The 24005-nt window shown below is 52.8% G+C and overlaps 1 protein-coding gene across 1 annotated transcript; it reads right to left on the reverse strand.

Annotated features, from left to right (window-relative positions):
* Nucleotides 1-368: 368 nt before the first annotated feature.
* On the reverse strand, nucleotides 369-23211 carry CNTROB (centrobin, centriole duplication and spindle assembly protein). Its single transcript, XM_063301644.1, has 19 exons — nucleotides 22774-23211; nucleotides 22592-22682; nucleotides 21129-21207; nucleotides 19125-19290; nucleotides 15260-15376; nucleotides 14278-14394; nucleotides 14015-14113; nucleotides 13395-13610; nucleotides 9887-10033; nucleotides 9397-9530; nucleotides 7241-7366; nucleotides 6340-6520; nucleotides 5554-5911; nucleotides 3166-3329; nucleotides 2276-2369; nucleotides 1865-2041; nucleotides 1632-1767; nucleotides 1369-1447; nucleotides 369-1182 (listed from the first exon to the last, which is right to left on the reverse strand). Exons 1-19 carry the CDS (start codon nucleotides 23113-23115, stop codon nucleotides 1045-1047), a joined length of 2961 nt encoding a protein of 986 aa, XP_063157714.1. The 5' UTR covers nucleotides 23116-23211; the 3' UTR covers nucleotides 369-1044.
* Between the last annotated feature and the right edge of the window lie 794 nt (nucleotides 23212-24005).

Raw genomic sequence — 24005 nt, forward strand, 5'->3', positions numbered from 1 at the left:
AAGCACTGCTTCCAAAGCCGTTGTAACTTCAGACCATTGTTAAACAGTTGTTAAGCAAGGACTACTTGTGTGTGCGTGCATCTTGCCAATGCTTGCAAGGTGCAGGGGAGGGAGGAAGGAAGCAAGCAAATGTTGTGTGTAAACGCTGAAAAAAACGGGATCTCTAACTTTGCATCTCCAAGGGAGCTAAATCAACATCTAAGGATTTAAACCTCAGCAGGACTGCGCCAGTAAGAGTGGAAGTTAATTATTTTCCCTAAGACCCCCAATTTTGACAGACCAGTTTTTCAAAAAGTATTTTGGAGGGGACCCTTAACAGGCTTGGAAGCTTACGTGTTGCGGAAAATACCATCAGTGCCAATGACAGGAAGGGGGGGGGGGAGTCCTTTGCTTAAAAATAACTCACAATTCCATTTATTTAGAAAATAACTTTTTACAAAAATAATTAACTCTGCAAAAAAGAGCGAACATATAATGCTAAGCCAGGTGTTTCTAAAACTGCGCATCCAGAAGAAAGCACTCCAACCAGTGTCAGGATGCAGGGAAATATCAGGGGAAGGAGCACAGGTGGTTTTAGGAAGACAGGAGGTGCGTATCCCATAAGTTCACACTAGAGAGCATCTTGCTTGGGGACACGTGGAACTAAGCTGTAGGGGAAGCAGCCTTCTTTCCCAGGATTTCTTCAGCAAATGGACTGGAGAGACAGACCTCAGGAAGGGAACAGGGGAACGCAAAAGGATGAGACGCAGAGACCCTGAGAGCTGGGTCCTACAAGGGTCTGGCAGCATCTCCCGTTGAGAAGAATTTTAAAACACGGACGCCTCTCCTGTCACTCCCATTTCTGCCTCTGTGAGAGCGAGGCAAAGCGTTCAAGTAAAACAAACTTCTGCAGGACCGCTCTCAGCCTTATTTTAGGCAGTATTTTAGATTCCTAGCTGAGTTGATAGTAAAGCTGGTGACAAAAGGCATTTTCCTCAAACCGGGCAAGAGATGGAGACAAAATGGCAAACTGGGTCAAAGAGAGACGGCCCGGCCGCAAAGCCGTTATCTCCAGGCGCCTCCTCCTCTGCTGCTGCGAGGGTGGGAGGCCAGCGAACCGGAAAGCTTCTTCCCGGCCTTCCCAGCCGCATGTGACTTCTCGCGCCCGGGTCCTGAGCTGCCCGACCGCCGGCTGGGGGGGCCCTGAGGAAGGAAAGAGAGAGAGATGCAGCTGCTCTCCTGGGGGGACCGATCAGGGTTTCCTCGCCATGCCTTGCTCGGGGTTGGGGCCCTTGGCTGTTTTCCCAAGCCGGTCCCTGCTCCAGGAAAAGAGGAATTTGCACTTATGTCACAGTCTTGGCCTGCCTCACCTGAAGGGGAAAACGTTACCTCTTTTCTCATCGATTCGGTCAATTTGGGATCAAGGTTCCGGCGTGCTGGCAGGCTCCCGTCGCCTTTTGCTTCTGGACTGGATATGCAATCCCAAAACGCAGGAGGAGAGCCATCAGGGTTAGGGTCCCGAACCCGCTGGGCTCTCTCCCCCTCTAAAAGGTGGAGCCGTCCCCTTCCTATGCCCCACAGAGCTCAAGGGGGGCAAGGGCCTCACCCGGAATGCGCTGGGCCCGAGCGGAGACCCTCTCCTTCCGCCTTACCCGTTCTGGCCTAAACCGTGTAAGTATTTATAGAGCTCGTCAGTCGAGGGCACCGGCCTCCCCTTGGCCTGGTACTGCTTCAGAAGGCGCGAGACTGCCGCCACGTGTTTTGGCGACAGGATCCCTTCCTCGTGGGCTGGGGAGGGAAAGAGAAGAGTCAGCCTGGAACCCTAACCTTCGCCAACCGGACACACTCGGAGGCCTTCGCCGCTCCTCCTGGGATGAGCACGCACCGACATTCTGCTTGGAGGGACTGACTGGCTCCAGGCTTAAACACACCGGTCCGGCCTTCGGCACTTTGGTTTTGTGGACGGCGGCGCTGCTGGGCGGCTGGATGCGAATCGTGTTGAAGGATGGCTGCGCCGGATCCCAGAGGGCCGTGGACCGTTCGTGGTAAGACTGCGAACTACCTGAGGGGGTAGTCAAGAAATCTTCAGGGGGGAGGGACGACAGACCTAAATGCCATCAAGAGTTTGGTGCACCCTCCAGGCAAAGCGTCCCTCTTCACGCTGGCTGCTACCCAAATCCACACAGTGCGCACCGTGCCAAGCATTCTGATCCCTCGGCCCCTGCCCACGTTGGGGCTAGAAGACAACCGAAGAGCTCCTGCCTGGGAAAGGGGAGGAGGCTGGGCTGGTGCTTACCCATCTGCATCCGATTCGTGGTACATGGTGGGCTGTCTGCGGAACACCTCTCCTGCTGCGGAGCATTGCTTTCAAACGTGGTACGGTCCAGAAGCTGGCAGGAGGGGGGTCGCAGTTGGACAAGAGTTAAGGATGCAGACCTCAGCTTCCCCCACCCCACCCCTCTCAAGGCCAATGATCAGACCCCAGAAAAAAAGAAAGAAGCCAACACTGTAAAGAAAAATAATAAACATTGCACACTTAGGGTGGATAAAAGTTGGAGTTTTCAGGGAGAAAAGACAGCCTATTCTTGCCTTTTAAAGCTTGCTGTATAACAGTGTTTCTCAACCTTGGCCACTTTAAGCTGTGTGGACCTCAACTCCCAAAATCCCGCAGCCAGCAAAGGTTGAGAAACACCGCTCTGTAATATGGTTCAGCCACTTCAAAGCCAATCTTTGTGCAACACACATGGGATACTTAAAACTGAAATTTGATCAATGTATCAAGCACTTTGTGTTAAGTATCTAGATTCCAAAGCCACATTTTACTAAAGACGCCTGGCAATTGGGCACGACACTTTCTTGTTGTAACCTAGCAAAGCCCCAGACCTGAAGATGCTGGGTGTTCACAGGAGGAGGGGGAGAGCGTGACACCCCTCGTGCCATGATGTCATGGCACAGATGCTGAAATTATGTAGGCACGTAATTGCATCATGTCTGCACTGATGTTATTGTGTGTGTGGCATCACTCCGATCCAACGACGCTTGTTCTTGACTAGGGAATTCTGGGAGTTGAAGTCCACACATGCTGAGGTTGATAAACAATGATCTAGAATTCTGCTACCCATCCAGCCAGCTGGCCTTACACACACGCACGCTTCCCTCCCTACAGGCAAGGACATGGACTCTTACCAGGCGCATGTAATAATTTAAGTCCAGCTGTGGCCCTTGAGCACCACTCTCTGCCGTGCTGGGCTGAGTGACCTCACTTTCATTTCCAGCCAACTCAGGACCAGAGTCATCCCTCTCATCTGCAAAGGGGTGTTCTGCGAGGTTTTCCGGGTGGAAAATCAAACCTGAAAATGGAGAAGGGGAAGGAGGACAAAAGAAGAAAGGGAAGGCTCGGGTTGCGATCTCTGTTCAGCTACAAAACCAGGCCCATTTTCTGCCCTGTTCACTGGCCGCACCGCACCCACGATCAGATTTATACCTGCCATAGGGCATGTTGATTGATAACTGGCAAATACAGGGAGAAAATGTAGAAGCAGTGAAAGACTTTGTATTCCTAGGTGCAAAGATTACTGCAGATGCTGACTGCAGTCAGGAAATCAGAAGACGCTTAATCCTTGGGAGAAGAGCAATGACAAATCTCGATAAAATAGTCAAGAGCAGAGACATCACACTGACAACAAAGGCCCGCATAGTTAAAGCAATGGTGTTCCCCGTAGTAACATATGGCTGCGAGAGCTGGACCATCAGGAAGGCTGAGCGAAGGAAGATCGATGCTTTTGAACTGTGGTGTTGGAGGAAAATTCTGAGAGTGCCTTGGACTGCCAGAAGATCCAACCAGTCCATCCTCCAGGAAATAAAGCCAGACTGCTCACTTGAGGGAACGATATTAAAGGCAAAACTGAAGTACTTTGGCCACATAATGAGAAGACAGGAGACCCTGGAGAAGATGCTGATGCTAGGGAGAGTGGAAGGCAAAAGGAAGAGGGGCCGACCAAGGGCAAGATGGATGGATGATATTCTAGAGGTGACGGACTCGTCCCTGGGGGAGCTGGGGGTGCTGACGACCGACAGGAAGCTCTGGCGTGGGCTGGTCCATGAAGTCACGAAGAGTCGGAAGCGACTGGACGAATAAACAACAATGGGTACCAATAGTGGGTAGCAATTAATAGCAATTAATCCTCCAGGAAATAAAGCCAGACTGCTCACTTGAGGGAATTATATTAAAGGCAAAACTGAAATACTTTGGCCACATAATGAGAAGACAGGACACCCTGGAGAAGATGCTGATGCTGGGGAGAGTGGAAGGCAAAAGGAAGAGGGGCCGACCAAGGGCAAGATGGATGGATGATATTCTAGAGGTGACGGACTCGTCCCTGGGGGAGCTGGGGGTGCTGACGACCGACAGGAAGCTCTGGCGTGGGCTGGTCCATGAAGTCACGAAGAGTCGGAAGCGACTGGACGAATAAACAACAATGGGTACCAATAGTGGGTAGCAATTAATAGCAATTAATCCTCCAGGAAATAAAGCCAGACTGCTCACTTGAGGGAATTATATTAAAGGCAAAACTGAAATACTTTGGCCACATAATGAGAAGACAGGACACCCTGGAGAAGATGCTGATGCTGGGGAGAGTGGAAGGCAAAAGGAAGAGGGGCCGACCAAGGGCAAGATGGATGGATGATATTCTAGAGGTGACGGACTCGTCCCTGGGGGAGCTGGGGGTGCTGACGACCGACAGGAAGCTCTGGCATGGGCTGGTCCATGAAGTCACGAAGAGTCGGAAGCGACTAAACAAATAAACAACAAGGGCATTACGAGGAGCCCCGATGGAGAGCACCAGACCCATTTTGAATCAGTCATTTTAAGAGCGGGGAGAAAGCCGGCTCTGCTGCCAAGGCTGCCCTCGGCTACTGCAGGCTGAGGGGGCAAGGTAAGCAGATGCCACGACAGGCCAATCCCACCCGAACAGCATTTAAACCCGGCAGGAAGAACCTGAGGAATGGGCCAACCTGCCACCAGCAGCAGCCGTATGAGGCGCCTCTTCCTTCTATGCAGCAAGGTAACGTGTCTGCAGGCCTATCTTTGCTCTCTTCTTGTGTTGTTGCATCAGTGTGTGTTTGTGTGTGACGTGTGCACGGCGGACCAGGAGGCAGGAGGGGGGCTCACAGTGGAGCAGTCGGGGACATTCCAAGTGGCTGCCCGTCTCCCTCTGCCACAGAGCGGCATTGGGGGGACTGGGGGGGAGATTTTTCTCATGGCAGCCCCCAGCCAGATCCGGCCCATTTTCGAACTCTTTCTCTCGCCAGCTTCCCCCTGCACCCCAAAGCTGGTCCCAATCAGCTCAGGTTTCAGGGCGTCATCCTGCTGACAGGTAGACAGCGCCCTGAGCCCTGTACGTAATCTCTCTGCAACCTCTGGCTGGGCTGGAAAGAACAAAAAGGCCGCCCTTCGGGCAGGTGGAAACAGGCAGGCCGCCGTTTGGTTGGACAAGTTGAAGGGACAATACGTGACCGGCCCTGCTGTTGCGGCCGCTTCCATCAAACCATTTTCAGCCGTTGCTTGCACACCTGCTCCGGCAACGGTGGTGTCCACCTGAGGGTCCAGCTGCTGGAAGCCCTGCTGGCTGAGGAGGCTGGAATTGAGAACGTGGCTGAATTCGGAGGAGAGGCGGCCCACGTCGGGCATCAGGGGAAGAAAATGCCGGGAAGAACCCTGCGCGGGCTTTTCGGAGCCTTCGGGAGCCCCCTGAAGCTGGCTCTGCTGGACGACGGGCTGAAGAGGCACCGCCTTGGCCCACGCCATCTCCCTGCAATCGCCCGCGCCCGGATTGCTGCCGAGAGGCTCCGCCTTCTGGGTCTTCTTCAGCGAACAGGAGGGCTGCTGAAACTCCGGCTTGGAGGTGGCTTCTGGCTCAGCGACAGCCTCCTGGACAGCAAGGGAGGCGGGTGAAAGAAAATGCCAGTTCATCCAAGCACTGCTGAACGTGTTATAAATAGGACATGCTGTTGCACCATTCTGCAGTCCAACAAGTTTTGTAAGAGGCCCACTGGAAGGCAAGATAATACCTCAATTTTACAATATCTTGCTGAGGTCCTTCCTCCAACAACCCCTTAAAGCAGGCCAGAATTAGGACCTCCCGAGTGTAATTAGAAAGGGAAGGCAAAGCCGAGCAGGGAGGGGTCCCTCCATGAATTCAACGGGCAGGGAAAACTCAAGCCAGAAACGCCCCATTTCTCAGCTCGCTCTCAGAGCCAGCTCAGCTTCCCCAACTCACTGGGGCCCCCGGTTAGGGTTACAGGACCAGGAAACCTGACACTGCGCGAGAGAACAGGCACAAGGCTGCAGGGCCTCACCTGCCGCTGGGCTTTGGGAGAAGGCTGCAGGGAAGCGCTGCTGGTGGCGAAGAGGCGCAGGGCCTCGTTCCAGTGCGCCTGCATCATGGCCTGGAACTGGCTGACCGTCTCTGCTCGCTGGGCCTCAAGCCGCCGGTACTTCGCTTTTAGCTCCCGCAACTCTTCCTGCTGCTTGGAGGTCCTGGACAGGTGAGAAGGGGGGGATCAGCTGGCCCCAAACAGGAAGATGGCTGGCAGCAGCCATGCTCTCAAATACGTTTTCCCAACTCAAGCACAGGTAGTCCTCGCTTAACGACCACAATTGGGACCAGAATTTTGGTGGCTAAGCAAAGCAGTCATTAAGTGAATCCGACCCAATTTTACAACCTTTTTGCAGCGGTCATTAAGCGAATCACTGTGGGCGTTAAGCGAACCCTGTGGTCACATGTTCCCCATTGATTTTGCTTGCCAGAAGCTGGCCAGGAAGGTTGAAAATGGCGATCACGTGACCAAGGGATGCTGCGACAGTCATAAATGTGAGCCAGTTGCCAAGTACCCAAATCGTGATCACGTGACCGTAGGGATGCTGCGATGGTCATAAGTGAGGACCAGTTGTAAGTCGTTTTTTCAGCACCATCATAAGTCCAAACTGTCACTAAATGAATGGTTGTTAAGCGAGGACTATATGTACCCAAACAAAGTCGTTTTGTTCCAGCAGGAACCAGCCTAAAACCATAGATTACAGCGGCCATGGCTTTAAAAAGTGCCCCCAAAATGGCCTGCTCACCCTTAATGTTTCTAAAGAAGAGGCATTTTTGGTCTCAGACTCTTGAGAAGCTCCCTTCCCACGCCTCCTTCCCTCCAGACCCAAGGAAGAGCTTTTGCTGGCATCCCAACAGCACCCCACCGCTGGGAAGGATACCTCTGCTCATAGTCCTCAGCAAGGTGCTTCTGGCGCTCCTCCCTCTCGGCCAGATCAGATTTGAACTGAGCGAGCTGTTTGGCCAGCTCTTTCTCATGGTGGCTGCTCAGTTCTAACAGCTGCTTCCTGCAAAGGGGGGGGAAAAAAAGAGGCCTTTTCCACAAAGCAAATGCCTCTCGCAGATCCCAGAAAGTTGCAACTAATGAGCCGTGAGAGAACCCGTCTTCTCTCTAAAAGAATTAGAAAGACTTTACTTAGAAATAAGGATCGCTTCTCCTTACTCAAAACATGATTTTAGACCCTGCCTAGCAAGCAGCCTGTGATTGCACTGTGATATTACCTCCATTCTGTTGTCCAGGCCTAAAAAATAAAGGAGATCGTAGCGAGGATTCCTTGTTAATTTCTCAAATGAGGTTTTTTCCCCCCATCTTAAAATACAAACCAGGGTGTGGACTTCTTGTTTTTACTAATGCTCATGCATCTCTCAAAACCCTTCGGGGCAGAGTAGGGGATAAATCCTTTAGATAAAGTTTTGAGCCCCCTCCAGTCTTCTCTAAAGCCTTGAGGTTAATCCCAAATCAGCAGCAACAGATGGAGGAAAGGAATACGTGCAACACCACCACATTGTAGCATCTGAATTCAGGTGGTCTGAGCAACACGGCGCAGAGGTTCTCCTTGGTGGGTGTGGAGCTGCTCCGTTGCAGCCCCAAAGAACAGGGAAGGTTTAAGGACATCTGAGCGATGAAAGGATAAATAAATCGTAAGGATAAATGAATCAGTAAATCATCCATTAGTGCTGATGAAGGAGCACAAGGCCCCTCAGGTCCTGCATTCTCAACTGGGCTTCCAGAGGAAGTCGTGACTGAAAAAAAGCAAGCACTGCTTTTTGGATTTCACACACTGCACAATGCTGGAGCCGGGCGTGGAATTTTTACATACCACGGCTAAGCTGCTGACCCACCGCTTTGCTGGTGTTGTAAATTTTGTCACAAAAAGCGGATCGTGTAAGCTAGAAGTAAATTGTACGGTGAAGTCATTTCTGGTCATTTTTAGGCAGGGGTTCCCCGAGACCTGAAAATTATTTCAAGGGTTCCTCCAGGATAAAAAGGCTGAGAAAGGCTGGTTTATAGCCTGACTTCATCCACTGTTTTACACAACACCTTTCCACTACCCTGTATCTAAAGAAGGGAGGGGGGATTTGTGGCTTTTTGTGTCGCTGAACCACAACTTGCAGCCAATCCAGCCAGCCAGAGACGCTGCGATGTTGTCCGGCCAGGCCTGCAGCCACCTCTTCAAATCCTGATGAAGAGTGTGCAAAATTTAGGCTTCGCTAGACAACCCGTGGCCTGTTGGGTCACCGTTTCAGAGATATTTCCTCACCAGATTCCCCAGTGCCTTCAACAAGGGCAGAGCTTCTAACGTCCTGCCTTCACTGGAAAAGTTCTTAAAAATCCAGGGCGACCTTCAGAGACGGCTCTGCCTTGAAAATAGCCCGTGTCATTCATACTGAACTGCACAGCACAGGCAAACATCAGGAGTTGACCACAGGAAATGTTTTATGACATCGTGCATTATGTCATAAAATGTCTTGTGCTCAACTTTATGTCATAAAATCTTCCATAAAATTTGCCAAATTTCCATTCCGCGGGAGTCACGGGTCCTGGATTTTGGATGCATCCTGTAAGTAAGTTAGCCTGTTTGAGGTACCTTGGTTCAAAAACGGTTGTCCTACGATGCACCGTTTCGCCCAGTTAAAGGTTACAAAACATCAAGACAGGCAGGAGCGTTTTAGGAGTACACAGAGCTAACGAAGGGCAAGCAGGGAAGAGCTGCAGGCAGAAGGGCAGGAAAGAGTGACCTTGGGTACACCTCCTGCCCAGTTCACAGATGGGAGAACTCTGGCCCCAACAGCCTGGACTTTTGAAAAAAGAAATAAGCACGCATCTTAACGTTGCAAGGGGGAAAATGCCCAAGGCGGCTCTAGTGAAAATAAGATCAAGATTTGGGGCCGGGGGGGGCTTTCCAGGGAGACCCCAGCCATCTCATTTTAAAAAGGATGCGAACTACCAGCCAAACCAAAGCAGCAAAGAAAGGTCATGGGTGCTGGGAGGCCGTGGCCCCCGGGAGCAAAGAGGGGACGGGCAAAGCCTTCCCACCTGTGCTGCTCCCGCGTAGCGCTCATTTGGCGCAAACTGTCCTCGTGAACCTCTGCCAGGCGCTCCGTCACTCGCTGCTCTAAGGCCACCTTCAGCTCCGACTCCAGCTTGGCCTTCTGGGCCTCGAAACGTGCCTGCAAGGAGAAGGGAAGGAACGCGCTGATCGTACATTCCCAGGATCGACGGCTCCCGCTCCTCTAGGTGTCCAGCGAGGCCCATCTTGCCGGCTTCCGGCCAAAACCAAGCCCGTGGGTTAAAGGTGCCTGAGGACCGGGGCGAGGGGGGTGATGAGTTCCACCCAAGATCCGACGTTGGTCCCTTAACGACTGCAGCAAAATGGGGTGTGGAGGACAAGGCTTCTTCCCCTGAATAAGACATGCCTTCCTCCCTGCAAAGTAGCAGGAATTTCAACAAAGCGCCCAGGCTGATCTATTCCTCCCCTTCTCGATCCCAAACCAGCCTTTGTGCGTGGGAGAATCCACACGGTTACCTTCAACAAGCTCATTTCCATCTTCAGGGTGTCTCTGTCGCGGCGCACAGCCTCCAGTTCTCCCTGGAGCCCCTGCATTTCTGACTGCACCGTGGCCAAGACCCGTTGAGCGTCCAGAGCCTTCTGAGCTTCCCGCTGGGCCACCATCTAGACAGAGAGAAGCGGGGGACAAGATGGGGAAGCTGTGGGGCCCTGGACCCCGGGATGGCTCTTTCTCACAGGGAAGGAGCCTGGAGGGCTGCGCCTATTTATGTCTGCCTTGAGAAGGAAAGCAAGTTTTCTGTGGCCCAGAGTTGGCGTGACCATGAGGGACAACACAAGATGAAGCTCATTACAGGCAGTCCTCGCTTAACAACCACAACTGAGACCAGAATTTCAGTTGCTAAGCAAAGCGGTCATTAAGCAAACCCGACCCAATTTTATGACCTTTTTTGTGGTGGTCTTTAAGTGAATCACCATGGGTGTTAAGCGAACCATGTGGTCATTAAGCAAATCATGCGGTTCCCCATTGATTTTGCTTGCCAGAAGCTGGCCGGGAAGGTCAAAAATGGCGATCACGTGACCACAGGATGCTGCGACGGTCATAAATGCGAACCGGTTGCCAAGTGCCCAAATTGTGATCACGGGACATTGGGGGACGCTGCGACAGTCGTAAGTGTGAGGACTGGCCGTAAGTTGGTTTTTTTCAGCACCATCATATAAGTCTTAACCATTGTTAAAAGAATGATTGTTAAGTGAGGACTACCTGTAATAAACCTAAAACCCATAATGTGAGAAAAGAAAGATTGATTTCCACGCATCTTGCAGAACAAGGTAAGGGTGGCTTGTGAGTTTATTAAATGCCACTGGAACTGCATCCTGAGAGAAGGTATAACAGCCTGAACTGCAACAGCGAATAATTTCAGCACATTTAATGCCAAGGCTGTCTGGGTCCAGCCCAATGACAGGATATTCAACATGAGGCCAATGCTGCCTTCTTTACTCAGATTTTAAATGTATGCAAGTCATCCAACAGCTGCAAACAGCACACTTAACAGGAGCAGATTTTCCCACATTGGTATACCTGTTGAATCTTACATTCAGGGATACGTTAAAGGCACAGGAACCTTTTTTGGTTAGGAAAGGAGATGACTGACCTAACTATGTCTGTATTCTTTGGTCTGTACTGTAATTTATTTTTGTGCCTTCAAGCCAGCCTTGGCTCCTGGCGAGCGCCTGGACGAGTCCCTGCAGTTTTCCTGGCAAATTTTTGGACGAGTTTTCCCTTTGCCTCCTTCCCAGGGCTGAGAGGGAAGGACCGGCCCGAGGTCACCCAGCTGGCTTCATGCCTAAGGAGGGACTCAAACTCACCGTCCCCCGGTTTCTAGCCTGGTGCTTTAACCACTACCCCAAACCGGCTCCCCTATACTATAAAAATCCCTGAAAATCACAAGTGGGATTACTTCAGATATTCAGGAGTTCCCTGACTTTGATCTAAGCGAGAGGAGAAGTCCCCTTGCCTGGCCCTGCCCGGCTGCGCCGTGTGGGGGTGTCGTTTTCAAAAGCACAAAACCCCCGTCTTCCTTTTTCCTGCCCTGCTCCATTTCAGGCTTGGAAACTGAAGGTAGGCTGCCGAGGCCCGAGCCGGCCCCAGTCACAAGGGTGACCGGCTACTTCCAAGATCTGAGGCTACAGGTCAGGCCTGCGGAAGCACTCTGCGGATCGCCTCCCCAACCTCAGAGGCAGATCCATGCGCCAATCCATGTGGCCTCCTTTACTCAAGGAGAAAATGCACCTTAAGCAAACACCCCCCCTTCCAGAAGTCCTGGACTACAGCGCCCAGTATCCCCAGCCAGCCCATATCCAGGATAGTTGAGGGTGATGATAACAGTTTATCTAGAAGGACCAGTTTAGAAAATCCACATCCACACACACAACCTGGCATTATATTTTCACATTCCGTGCAGATCCCCCAGCCCGGCTCAGCCGATAAAGAGCGCTGTTCTCTTTAAGCAACTTCTTAAAAGCTTCCAGGAAGCTGTCTGAAGCTACACGGAGGAGCCGTAAATCACAAACCGGCAAGCTCCTCTGTTCAAAACCGCTCCTGGAACAGAAAACGCTAACAGAACAAGCCGTTCTCTGCATCACTGAGGACCAGGAACTTTCCCAGGAGAGCGGAGGCGAGGATCCTTAAAACGTGAAAGGCAGCGAAGGGACCCAAGGAACTGCCCCACTAATCACCATGAGTCTAACCTCGTTCTCAGGCCTGAACCCTCAGATCAGATAGTCTCTTCACCCTCAATTTATAAAACAAAGCTATTTAAAAGGACAAGGAGAGGCCCGGCCGCCCCACCACTCACTGTCTGGGAGGGCTGCCGGTTCTTCCCCGCGCCGAGAGGCCCAAGCAGCTGCAACTCCTCCCAGACCTGGGGCTCCATCGCAAAGCAGGCCTTCCCCGTGGCAGCAGCCCAGGAGTTCCTGGTTTCAGGGTGGGGCCAGGGGCAGCCTGGCCAGGAAAGGCCATCACCCTGCAAAAAGGGCGGGCGGGCGGGGCCCCTTTCTCCTCCTGGAAGCCCGCTTTCCCCAGCTGCAGTGATAAAGGAAGGCAAGAGGACGGTTAAGAACCGGAGCAGGAATTAGGGAGCCTGTTCTGGAAGAGACTCAAGAGCACCGAGACCCCGGCGGAAGAAAGAAGGTGAGTGAAAAAGCTGCCATGTTCACAAGGCAATATTAAAAGAATGCAAGAAAAGAAGCTGGCCAATGGAAGAGCGAATCTGTGGCTCAGGGTTGAACTGGGGAGTCCCTGGCGCTCTCTAGCTTGATTGTTGGCTTGCAGACGTTTCATGACCCAACTAGGCAACACCATCAGTGCGAGGGAGGGTGGGCTTTGCTCCCTGTTGATATCTGGTAGCTTGTCCTGCCAGTGTTGGTGGGGTGTGGTTTTCTCCTTGGTAGTTCTTGATTAGAGTATTGTTGTCTGCTTGATTGTTTGTCTCCTTGGTAGTTCCTTGATTAGAATATTGGTTTTATGCAATACCAAGGAGACAAACAATACTCTAAAACAAGACCCCAATCAAGAACTCCCAAGGAGAAGACCCCCACCCCCACCGACGCGGGCAGGGCAAGCCACTGGATACCAACAGGGAGCAAAGCCCGCCCTCCCTCGCACTGAGGACGTTTCCTAGTTGGGTAACGAAACGTCCGCAATCGAACCACCATGATCAGAGAGCACCAAGGATTCCACAAAAGAAGCGAATTCTATGGGCCCGCTCTCTTACAACTTAGCTTCAGGATATTGTCTTTCTCGTCACCAAGCAGCCCAGAGGCCAGCAGGCCTCCTCGGGAGTCAACCTACGAGAGGGTCAACTCCCTCCTGCACCCACCTATAAGCAAGAGAAAAGGAGCAAGGTTGCAAAGAGGGTAGCAAGCAGCTTGGGCTGAGTTCTTATGAATCGAAGCAAATTCCGATTCTGAACGCGGAGGGGGGCCCCCCAGACCAGGCGGGCGGGGAAGAGACCTGCGCCCCCACCTTCTCCTTATCGAGATGGGCGCGGCTCTCCTCCTGCGCAGCCTGGTGCTGCTGCTCCAGCTGCCTCTCCCGCTGGGCCCAACTCCTCTGCTGATCCTCCAGGGTCGCACGCAGGACGTCCTGCTGGCGCCGCTCCAGGTCCCACTCGGCCTCCAGGCTCTGCACACGGGTGCGCTCCATGTCCAACCTGCACGACAGAGAGGCCTTCTCCTCCTCCTGGGGTGGGGGGAGTGAGGAGGGGGAGGACAGGACTCAGGTTTGGGCAGCTGGTGCCCCGCCTTTGAAGATGAAAGCCTTATTCTTAGCTCTCACCGTTTAGGCTTAAGCATGGTTTACTGAACAACCCATAGTTGGCTGGGTTCACATGACACGGCTGAGCCATCGGTTTACAAATTGCAACGGTTGGCTAAACCTTCAGTGCGGTGTTTCTCGGCCTCGGCCGCTTTAAGGTGGGTGGACTTCAACTCCCAGAATTCCCCAGCCACTGGCTGGGGAATTCTGGGAGTTGAAGTCCACCCACCTTAAAGCGGCCGAGGCCGAGAAACACTGCTTTAATGCAAGCCAAAGCAGGCCAGCCTCAGCCTAAGCCACCACCTTCACTCCCAGGAGCCTGCTCTTACCAAGGCCGCCTTCTCCTTGCAGCACTGGCTGGCCACCTGCTGTTCTCGGCTGAGGGCAGACGAGACTTGCTGGAGGCGCCCTTCCATCTCTGCTATTTTCTAAAGAAGAACAAAGCAGGCATTTCTACAGCAGGAGAAACCAAACTGGCATTGAACTACCCCCGGGGCAGCCACAAAGAAGAGAGACGCCTGGTGGCCCCCCGTGCTCAGGAGCAGGGGTTGACGGGAGGCCTTACGACCGAGCCCTGCGGAAGAAGACCCACCTCTTTCTGCCTCCCGAGGGCCTGCTCCGCAGCCTCCTTCTCGGTCTGCAGCCTGCGCAGCGCCGCTGTCCGCTCGGCCTCGTGCTGGTTCCAGCCGTCCACCACCTTGGCCAGAGTCTGAAGAGGGAAGAAAGGGAGGTCTGCTTAGAAACAACGCCCTGGCCGTTTTCCTTATCTTCTGGGAAAGCCTGATGCCAGGGGAGAGAGGCTGCACCTCTCACGACCCCCAGATGGCACAGCCACGATTGGGGTGGATGGGAGGTGTAATCCAGGGTCAAGGAAGACAGACATTGTGCGGGCTCCTGGGTCTGAAAGACAGGGAAGAGGGTAATGTTCTGGCATCGATAGCCAGTGATGGTGCAAGTGAGACTTGCTAAAGGCAAGGGAAAAATCAGCCATGCGGGGGCTTCTCGGACGCCAGGAGGGCCCGAGGTCGGAAGTAAGGCAGCAGCTGGGAGCGAGTGGATGCCTGGCTGCTGCTAGAGCAGAGGAGGTGTTGCTGGAGAGCCAGAAAGGCCCACGGGAGCCTGATCTTGGGAACAGCCCAGGGGCGACGGGGCAATGTTCTCGGAAGCAGCCCAGCGTTCGCAGAACAGTCTGGGGCTGTATCTTTCAAACTTAGCTGCTTTGAGACGTGTGGACTTCAGCCCCCAGAATTCCCCAGCCAGCCGGTGGATTGTTTGACCTTATTATACGAACCCAGCCAGCGACAGCTTATTCGCTCAGCCGTGACTGGATAAGCTCAGCCTCAGCACCACGTGTGGATCCAGGCCGAGGCAGGCAAGTAAAAATTTCGGGGAAAGGCTCTCTGAAATTGCTCCCTTAGCCACACGACGTTCAGCCAAGGTTTGCTGAAGAGCCCCTGTGCTGAGCCAAACCGCAGACAACCATCCTCTCGGCCAAGGCTCCCCGTGGCTCTCGTGCAGGTCCTTCTCCACTGGCCTCCTCCCCTTCCGCCCCCCTCGCCCGGCGGAGGGCTCACCTTATCCAGCTGCTCTATCATGCCGTCTTTCCTCTTGTCAGCCGAGACGGCCACAGCCAGCTGCTGCTGCAACTCCAGGATACGGTTCTGGACAGCCTGGATGTGCCGCTCGCAGTGCTGAGAAAGGTGGGGGACGGGGGGAGAGAGTCAGACCGGTTGCAGCAGGATGGAAGGAGCTGAGGGAGGCTGGGAGGGGCAGCGGCACGTGGCTTCGGACACCACCCCTGGCACTCCGCCCAAGTTACCCTGCACCCACGAGGGACGGAAACACGAATTTTTCTTTAAAAAAAAGACTCTGCAGGTTTTCAAGGTTTCTATTCCTGAGCACAGGGCGCAAGAAAGCCACATTAATGTTCAGGGGCATTGTGACATCATTATGCAAATGAGGCCAAAGTGAGACTTTTCTTGCCAGGTTCCCAGGAACAACGCAGTCAAAACGCCTTCGTGACTGCGTGATGGTTGGTATTTTTTGGGCAGGGGGTTCACTTGCTTTTAATATACCCATGACTTGGCTCCCTGGAAGTATTTTCCTTGAAGGTGCCAGAACAAAACTACTGTCACTCATCAGCTGGGCTTCAGCATGGAAACTCTGGAGAGACGGGGACTGGGGGAAATGTATTTTTGGTACCATCAGCCTGTTGGAATTATCGGGGGTCAACTCAGCATTGTCTCATAAGCATAAGGGTGTCGCTCTAGCAAACGCATCTCTATTGTGCTTGTGGGATGTCACGTGGGTCACCTGATTTCCACTTCCTCCTCCTCCTTGGGTTTGGGGATTAACCATCTCCATTACCTCTTGGGCAGACATGCAAGCAGGAGGTGCTGCCGAATGCAGCTCCCGACCTCTCATCTCGCTTGCATGCAGACTTTCTATTTCCATAGAAAGTGTCTGCAAAGAACCAGTGATGAGTAAGTGCTTTCCACTATGAAGCTATTTGCATCCAGATCTACTGAATAAATGTAAGCTACCTTTTTTTTCTCTCTCCATCTAATTCCTGTGTGTGAAGACTGAATTATTTTCTGAAAGTAATTAAGCTTAATGTGCAAGTTTCTTTTTGGTTCACGCTTCTACTTTGCAAGGTTGTTGTTAGCTGCCTGGAGTTCTTTTATTAGCCTTTAAAAACTCCATCAGAGCCGCGGTACCCTTTTGGATTGGTTCTGAGAGACTGAAGTGGGGAGCACTGCTCTTTGGTGGCTCTCTTCTTTCCTTAGGGGTCGATTCCAGCTGGGGTAGAGACAAGAGCTCTGCCTGCAGACCTCTGTTCTAGGGTGTGCCCCATGGCTCTCTTTGCCCCACTTCTTTAACATCTACATGAAACATCTGGAAGGGATCGTCCATCGGCACAGGGTCAGGTAATCGTCAGTGTGCTGACGATACCCATTTATGTAACTGAGTCCCGCACAGAAGAGGGGATGCCACAGAAGTGCCAACCCAGTCCATGGTCTGGATAGGGAGCAACAGACACATCAGACTAATCCTTCCAAGATGGAATGGCTTTGTCTCTGTGTAAGGATGGGCCAAACAATTCCAGGGTAGGGATGATTCCTGCGTCATATATTGCACGGCCAACTGTCAGACAGGAGTCAACCCTTGACTTCAACACGATCCTCGAGTTCCCCAGCTGTTTCCCCCTGGCAGGAAGAGACACTTCTGGAAGAGTAGCAGCAAGAGCCTGCAGCTTCTCTCAGGGCCCCTAATGGCACCTGGGCCAGAGAAGGCAGGCTAGATCCTGATAGGCTTACAGGCCTAAATGGAGCCGGGGGTGCTGGCCGGCTCTCCGCCCCGCTCCACAGCAAGCAGCTTAAAGCTGCACGAGGCGTTTGGCAGCAACTCCTGCAAGGTTAGGGCCCTTTCAGTGCCCCACAGGCAATGTCTGTAGAATGCCAGTGCCACCTCCTGGGATCCCACTCTGTATATCCCCAGCCACACATTACCCACGCTTTGAAAAGTAATGGGACATACAGGTGGAGGAATGCGTAATAAGGAAAATGAGATTCTGTAGGTTTGAGAACAAGAGAGCCAGTTGGGTCTAGTGGTTCAGGGAACGGGCTAGAAACCAGGAGGTGGTGAGTTCTAGTCCTGCCTTAGGCACGAAAGCCGGCTGGGTGGCCTTGGGCCAGTCCCCCTCTCTCAGCCCAACTCACCTCACAGGATTGTTGTTGTGGGGAAAAATAGAAGGAGGCAGGAGTATTGGGAATGTTCGCCGCCTTGAGTCATTTATAAAAAAAATAATAAAGGAGGGATAGAAAATAAATAAAAGTTGAGAGACTGAATACAAGCTAAGCTAAGATACCTATACGCATAACTGTGATCATTTTATGGGAATGTGCCAGGATATAAATTACGCAAATAAATAAAAATGAGTGTGTTGGACCAGGAGGGCCGTGGTCTGATCCAGCAAAGCATTTGCATGCAATTAGGAGCATCCTGATTTTCTAAGGGCACTCAAGAAGGCACGCTTGAGTTTGCAAGCATAAAAGAAATCAGTGGGTCTCCAAAAAGTCAGCACACCTACAGTTTAAAGAGTGGTAAAAAGGTAACTTTTTCTACACCAGTGTGGTCTTGTGAAATGAGCAAGAACCTAACCCCACACTAACCAAGGTGGGGCAAATATTTTCCAGTTACTCAATCAAAGGTTAAAAATCAGGAGTCTGGCAGCACCTTTTTAGACTCATCAATGTTATTAAAAGGCGTAAAGTGATCTTTGGCTACCTTAGACTAATACGGCTCTCCTCCTACAACAAACCAAAGGTTGTGTTCTTGCGCAGAACAGTGTGTAATTTGTGCAACAACATAAACCCAGATTTCATGAGAAAAACTTGGAGTCCCTTACTGCCTCTCGCAAGCTCAGCCCTAAGCAAGTGCGATGAACGTGAACATGACACAGCCAGGTTTTACAACCTCCATTATGAAGCCCATAATTGGGGCTCCCAATTGGGGATGAGGATGGAGAAAGGAGATAAACTGCCACATATATCCTTGGGGGTCCCGCTCAGGGGCTGGACAGCCTGAAATCACTGCTGTTGTGTTTACAAATGTCTCTTTGCAGCTTTATGGGCTATTCTTACAAGTTGTCATATCTTAATGCCAATTTCCACCTAAGATCCCAAATTCTACATTTCTAAGGATATGAATAATCTTGGTTTTGCATGTGCAACATTAAGAGGAAGGAAGGGAACTAAGCAGGTGGCTGTCTGAATGTTACTTTCCACCTGGGGAAGGCAAGCTTTTCCGATTCTTTGGAAAAAGTTTGTATTTCCCCAACAACCCTTTGGGGGCTCCCTAATTCCTGGTTATTTTCTCTTGGTGGTTAAGGCACTGTCTGCAGCATCTTCTCTTTTTCTGGCATGCTCAACGTTAGAGCCACGGGGAGCAAGGTGAGATTAAACGTCGCTGCCAGAGAGCTTGCTCAATTTAGCTAGGCTGCTTCCCTTGTTTCCCACAGGGAGAGGAGAGATTCTTCCCCGACCGCAAGTGGAAGGAGGGGGGAGCAAGTGGCTGGAAACACAAAAAGGTCATTAGAGGTCACTCCACCTGCTGAGCCAAGGAGCTTTGCTTAATGTCCAGATCACATGACCTCCCCTAAGCCATCCTGGTCCAGCCTTCAGGAACGCTTCGGCTGGTGGTGCAAAGCAATCACCATAGCGGTTAGGAGGGGCTCCGGTGCAATGTGGGCGAGCAGAGGCTGCTGGGTAAGCCTCTGCCTGCCGAACTCCCCCACCTGAAAAAGCTTAGGGCAAAGAAGGCACCCCAAACAACTCTAGCCGTTCTCACCCAACTCAGGGGATCGTGGCCTAGCCACCTCATGCCCTTGCTTAGCCCCCATCCTCTGCAACCCACAGGCGGTCCCCTGGCCCGACTCACCTTCCGCCGGGCCTGCTCCTTCTCCAACGTGTCTTTCAGCAAGTGGGGATCCAGGTGCAGGGGCTGCTCATGGAAGTGGCCCAGGTGCAGGCTGGTATAGCGGGGAAACAGCTCCTCAAAGCCCGTCAGGGATCCCGGAGGGGAGACTTCGTGCAGAGGACGGGCACTGAACAAACCCAGAAGAAGCGCCTTAGCGAGGAAAAGGGACTGCCGTTCCTCGGCCACCCTGCACGGCTGGGAAGGGCAGGATAAAGACGGTTCTCCCGAGCTTCCAGCGTCTCTGCCTTGAAAACCACATCCTGAATTCTTGGCCTGGATGGAACCTCTCCTAGCCACCCCGAGGGCCACCATCCTCTTCCCCTTCTCCTGGGCCTTGATCCCAGCTACCGGCCTTACGCTGTCTCCCGCTGGGTGCCTTCTCATCTGCTCACCGAATACTCCAGCGTGCCAACTACAAATGTTGCGTTCTAGCACATCTGGGGGAGGCTCCCCTGCGATGCAGTTCCTCTGCTGGGGCGGGACTCACACACAGGAGTAAGCTGAAACGTGGCTGGCTTGGATGTGGCTGAAAAACGAACCCAAGCCTTCTGGCTTGGGACCCACGTCTGACGTTAAGCACCCTGTGTAAAGCCACACCAGGTGGCCAGACTCAGCTGGGGCTGATCCCCAAATGGGTGTGGGCAGGGAGGGGGCCAAAAACACCGAGATGGCACCACAACCGTGGGGTCGAAGCCCTGCCCCTTTGGACGAGCATCGCGGAGCTTCGATCCCACAGTTGTGGCGCCATCTTGACTTTTTTGACCCCCACCTCAGAAGCTAAGCAGGGTCAGTGGGAAATCAAAAGTACCCCTCACAAAAGGAAGGGCAAGCTGCTTCCAAGGAACTGCCCCCAAAGCTGCCATCTCTAACTTGCGTATAACGTGCTAAGTTAAATCATAAGGCTTCCTAAACCACTCATGATTTAACATGCCACGTGAACCCAGCCTGGGCCTTTGGTACAAATGCAGATGCTGCTTTTGAATGTGCCCGTTGCTCTGCCAGAGGGGAGGGAAGGGTCTTACCCATTGGTCACTGTGAGCAAACAGGTGGCTTGCTGTGCCAAAGGGAACCAGAGAGAAAGATGTTCAAATCTTCAGTTTTTTAGGCCCAGAAAATGCCAAATTCTTTCTCCGCTAAGAATCAGCCCCAGTAGGTAGACCAGACCAGGAAACTCACTTCACAGGAAGGCCAAAACTACTTTTATTGAGATTGGCTCTAATACAGGTAGTCCTTGGTTAACGACTGCCCTGTTTAGTGACCATTCAAACTTACAACAGCGCTGAAAAAGTAGGTTTACAACCGTTCCTCAAACTTAGCGACGGTCGCGTCTCCATGGTCACATGACTGCAATTCAGGTGCTTGGCAACAGGCGCCCATTTACAATGGTCGCAGCGTCCCACGGTCACACGATCGCCACGTGCGGCCTTCGCAGCCAGCTTCCGACAAGCAAAGTCAACGGGGAAGCCAGCAGCAAGTTGCAAGTGGTGGTCATGTGATGTCACACTTAACAATCACGTGTCGTTTGCTTAACAGCCGCAGAGGAACTGACGTAAGCTGGGATCGGTCATGTGATGTTTCACTTAACGACCCCATCGCTTAGCGACCAAGTTGCCAGTCCCAATTGTGGTTATTAAGTGAGGACCACCTGTAGCAGAACCTTGCAGGCAATTGTGCTGGCCCTCCTCTTCCTTCTTACCGCCAGCGAATCAGGGAGGCATCTGCCTGAGCCGTTTCCAAATGTTATCCTGTTGCTCTGGGCTGAAAAAATGTTTCAGCCCCTCTTGGGTAACGGTTCCTGCCTATTTCTATCAAGGTCATCTTCCTTACTCTCCTCACCAGGGTTTCTCAACTTCGGCAACTTTCAGATGAATTCTGGGAGTTGAAGTCCACCCATCTGAAAGTTGCCGAGGTTGAGAAACCCTGCTCTACAGTAAGAGACCACCTACTGCGCTAAGACCACCTTACTTGAGCAGAGCAGCCGTGCTGTCACTCTCAAAAGAGTCATCTTTCCGCTCCAAGGTCTCCAGCATGGCAGTGGGACCCCCTGCGAGAAGAGAGAGGAACAGGGACAGCTGAAAGCAAGCAGGGTGGCTTTCACAAGTACTTCCCCTGCAACCCTTAATGGAGCAGGAGAGGAGGGGAGTGCAAGACCAAAGACTTAAGGGATCCTACTGCAACTGATCGCAAGCCTCCAACAAATCACTTCAGGTAGTCCTAGCTTAACAACCACAACGGGGACCGTAATTTTGGCCGCTAAGCGACGCGGTCGTTAAGTGAATCATACCCGATTTTACGACCTTTTTTGTGGCAGCCATTAAGCGAACCGCCGTGGGTGTTAAGTGAACCATGTGGTTGTTAAGTGAATCACGTGGTTCCCCATGGATTTTGCTTGCCAGAAGCCGGCCAGGAGAGTCAAAAATGGTGATCACTTGAACGTGGGATGCTGTGACGGTCATAAATGCGAACCAGTTGCCAAGCGCCCAGATCATGATCACGTGACCAGGGGGACACTGTGACGGTCGTTAAGCGTGAGGATCATTTTTTCCACGACCATCATAGGTCCAAACTGTCACTAAACAAATGGTTGTTAAGTGAGGTCTACCTGCATAGCCAGAACTGCTGCCCCTCCCCCCATTTTAGCATCAAGTCGTGCTTCACTTTGGGGGGGTGAAGTGTGAGGTTCTCCCAGGGTTTGTTTGTTTTTTTTACCATCCCAAGAGAACAGAAGCCTAGAGTTAGTGGCCCTTGGACCCCATAAAGCAAATTAGGAGCTAAAAGAAATGCATTCCTAACCGTTGGGAATTCAGTTCGCTCAACAGACTGCAAGCTATATGTGAGACAGTTGGTTCAAGATTATTAAAGACGCCGAAGCGTTTGAAATAAAGCTATGCTGGGCTTCCCTAATCGTTTTGTCTCCTACAGAAAAAAAGCTTTACACTGGATTTGATGGAGTGTTTACAGCAGTGTTTCTCAACCTGGGCAACTTTAAGCCGTGTGGACTTCAACTCCCAGAATTCCCCAGCCAGCCACGCTTTAGTACAGTGTTTCCCAACCTTGGCAAGGGTTTAGCCTGTACTAAAGCATGGCTGGCTGGGGAATTCTGGGAGTTGAAGTCCACACGGCTTAAAGTTGCCAAGGCTGGGAAACACTGGTTTACTGTATTCAGCTTTTAATGACCGAGTGCTGTACTTTTGTTAATGCATTTCAGCCTTCCCTGGCCTGGTGCCTTCTCACATGTTGGGCTGGGGAATGAAGAGTATCACAGTCCAGCTCATGGGAAGGGCATTAAATTGAGAAACCTCGTTTTGTTTTGTATACTTCTCTTAGAAAACATCTGTTCTCAGGCAGCCGTAGAAATGGAACAAGGGTTTCGTTTAGTTCTTCATTCCCCACGGCAGCCAAGCCATCCCCCCCTTCCCCACGCTCACCGTGCGCATCTCTGGATCCCCGCAGCATATTCTGTAGGTGGCTCCGCACGTTCTCCATCTCCGAAATGTGGCGGGACTCAGTCGCGGCACCCTGCAAGAGGGGAAGGGACTCAGCCATTGAGCCTTCTGGCAATCCAGCTGTCGTCATCCCAGGAGTCACTTCCTGAAGGAGGGGGCCTTACCTGCCTAAACGCGCTGGCCTCCACGCCGGCCGAAAGCCGGTGGCTCAGCTCTTCCGCCAGAGCATCCAGATCGACGTCAGCCTCCACGGCTTTCCGGGCCAGGGCTGAGCTGTGCTGGCTCTCCAGGCGAGAACGGGCCTGAGCCTCGGCCTGTCTGCTCTGCTGAAGGGAGGCGTAGAGCTGGGTGGTCACTTTGGAGGTATACGGGGTAGCCGGCTGAGAACAGGGCACCTGCTGCCCGGGGGTGGGGGGGTCTGACGCCGGCAGCAGCTCCATGTCGCTCAAGAGATCGTCGCTCCGGAGGGAAGTGCTCAGAGCCCGGCCGACGCGCTTCTCAGCCATGGTCCCGGGGTTCTGAAAGGAGGGCTGTGGCCAGGGCCAGCATTCTGGGCTCAGAAGGCCGGAGCTGCTGTCATAATGGAGCCCCGAACGCCGGTGGGCAGCACGTTTGGGCCGGACAGCCAAAGGAGGCTGGAGCCACCGGGAAAGTAGGGGGCACGTGTGAGCTCCCCAAGCCGGTCCTAGGAGAAGAAAAAGAGAGCTTGAAATTCGGAGCTCAAAGGAAGAAGGCAGGCAGACAACTCCTGCCTTCCCCTGGATGTTTTAAACACCATTCATATTGCCAGCCTCCAGGAATGGGAATGCAGGTCGGCGCTTCGGCTTGGCTGCCCGGAAGCCTCGGGTGGAATTGGGCAGCCACAGGGGGTGGGGGGGAGATAAAGCCACTGCCCCGGTGAGGGCGCCTCTTCTTCATTTACTCCCAGGTTCCTCCTCAGCCAGGCACAGCGTCACCTAGCCAACCTGGAAAAGCTCAGTTGGGGGGGAGGATGGGAGACCACCAGGAAATCCCTGGATGGGAAGTTATAAAAGCGGAGAAAAAGATCCTGGAAGAAAGGGGTTACAGAGCAGTTGGTGCGATCCCCCCCCAACCCTGCTCTGGACTCCAAGAAGCCTTCCCGTTTACTCCATCTCACCTCACAGCCTCCCCCTTGACCCTCCTCAGCTGTCCCACCGCGTTGGACTCCAACTCCCATCATCCCCGGCGAGCGCGGCCACGCTGCCTGGGAGGTTATGGGAGTTGGAGTCCCGCACATCTGGAGGGCGCCAACGCGGGGGAGGTCCTCCCGCAGGCCCCTCCCCCACCCCGGAGGTAAACCGCGCCCCCTCCCCCACCTGGAGGAGCCCCTTCTCGGGGCTCGGGCGCCTCCTCCCCGGTACTTTAGCGTCCCCGC

This window comes from Candoia aspera, chromosome 4 (genome assembly GCF_035149785.1).
Source record: "Candoia aspera isolate rCanAsp1 chromosome 4, rCanAsp1.hap2, whole genome shotgun sequence".
Lineage (NCBI taxonomy): Eukaryota > Metazoa > Chordata > Lepidosauria > Squamata > Boidae > Candoia > Candoia aspera.

What these genes read in the sequence shown, in the direction of transcription:
- CNTROB (XM_063301644.1), bottom strand. Translation starts at nt 23,115, where the DNA reads ATGGCTGAGAAGCGCGTCGGCCGGGCTCTGAGCACTTCCCTCCGGAGC. An exon ending in GGGATCCAGAGATGCGCACG is followed by an intron (nt 21,208 to 22,591) that starts GTGAGCGTGGGG and finishes CTCTTCTCGCAG; the next exon opens with GGGGTCCCACTGCCATGCTG. An exon ending in CACCACCGTTGCCGGAGCAG is followed by an intron (nt 3,330 to 5,553) that starts GTGTGCAAGCAA and finishes CTCCATTTTCAG; the next exon opens with GTTTGATTTTCCACCCGGAA.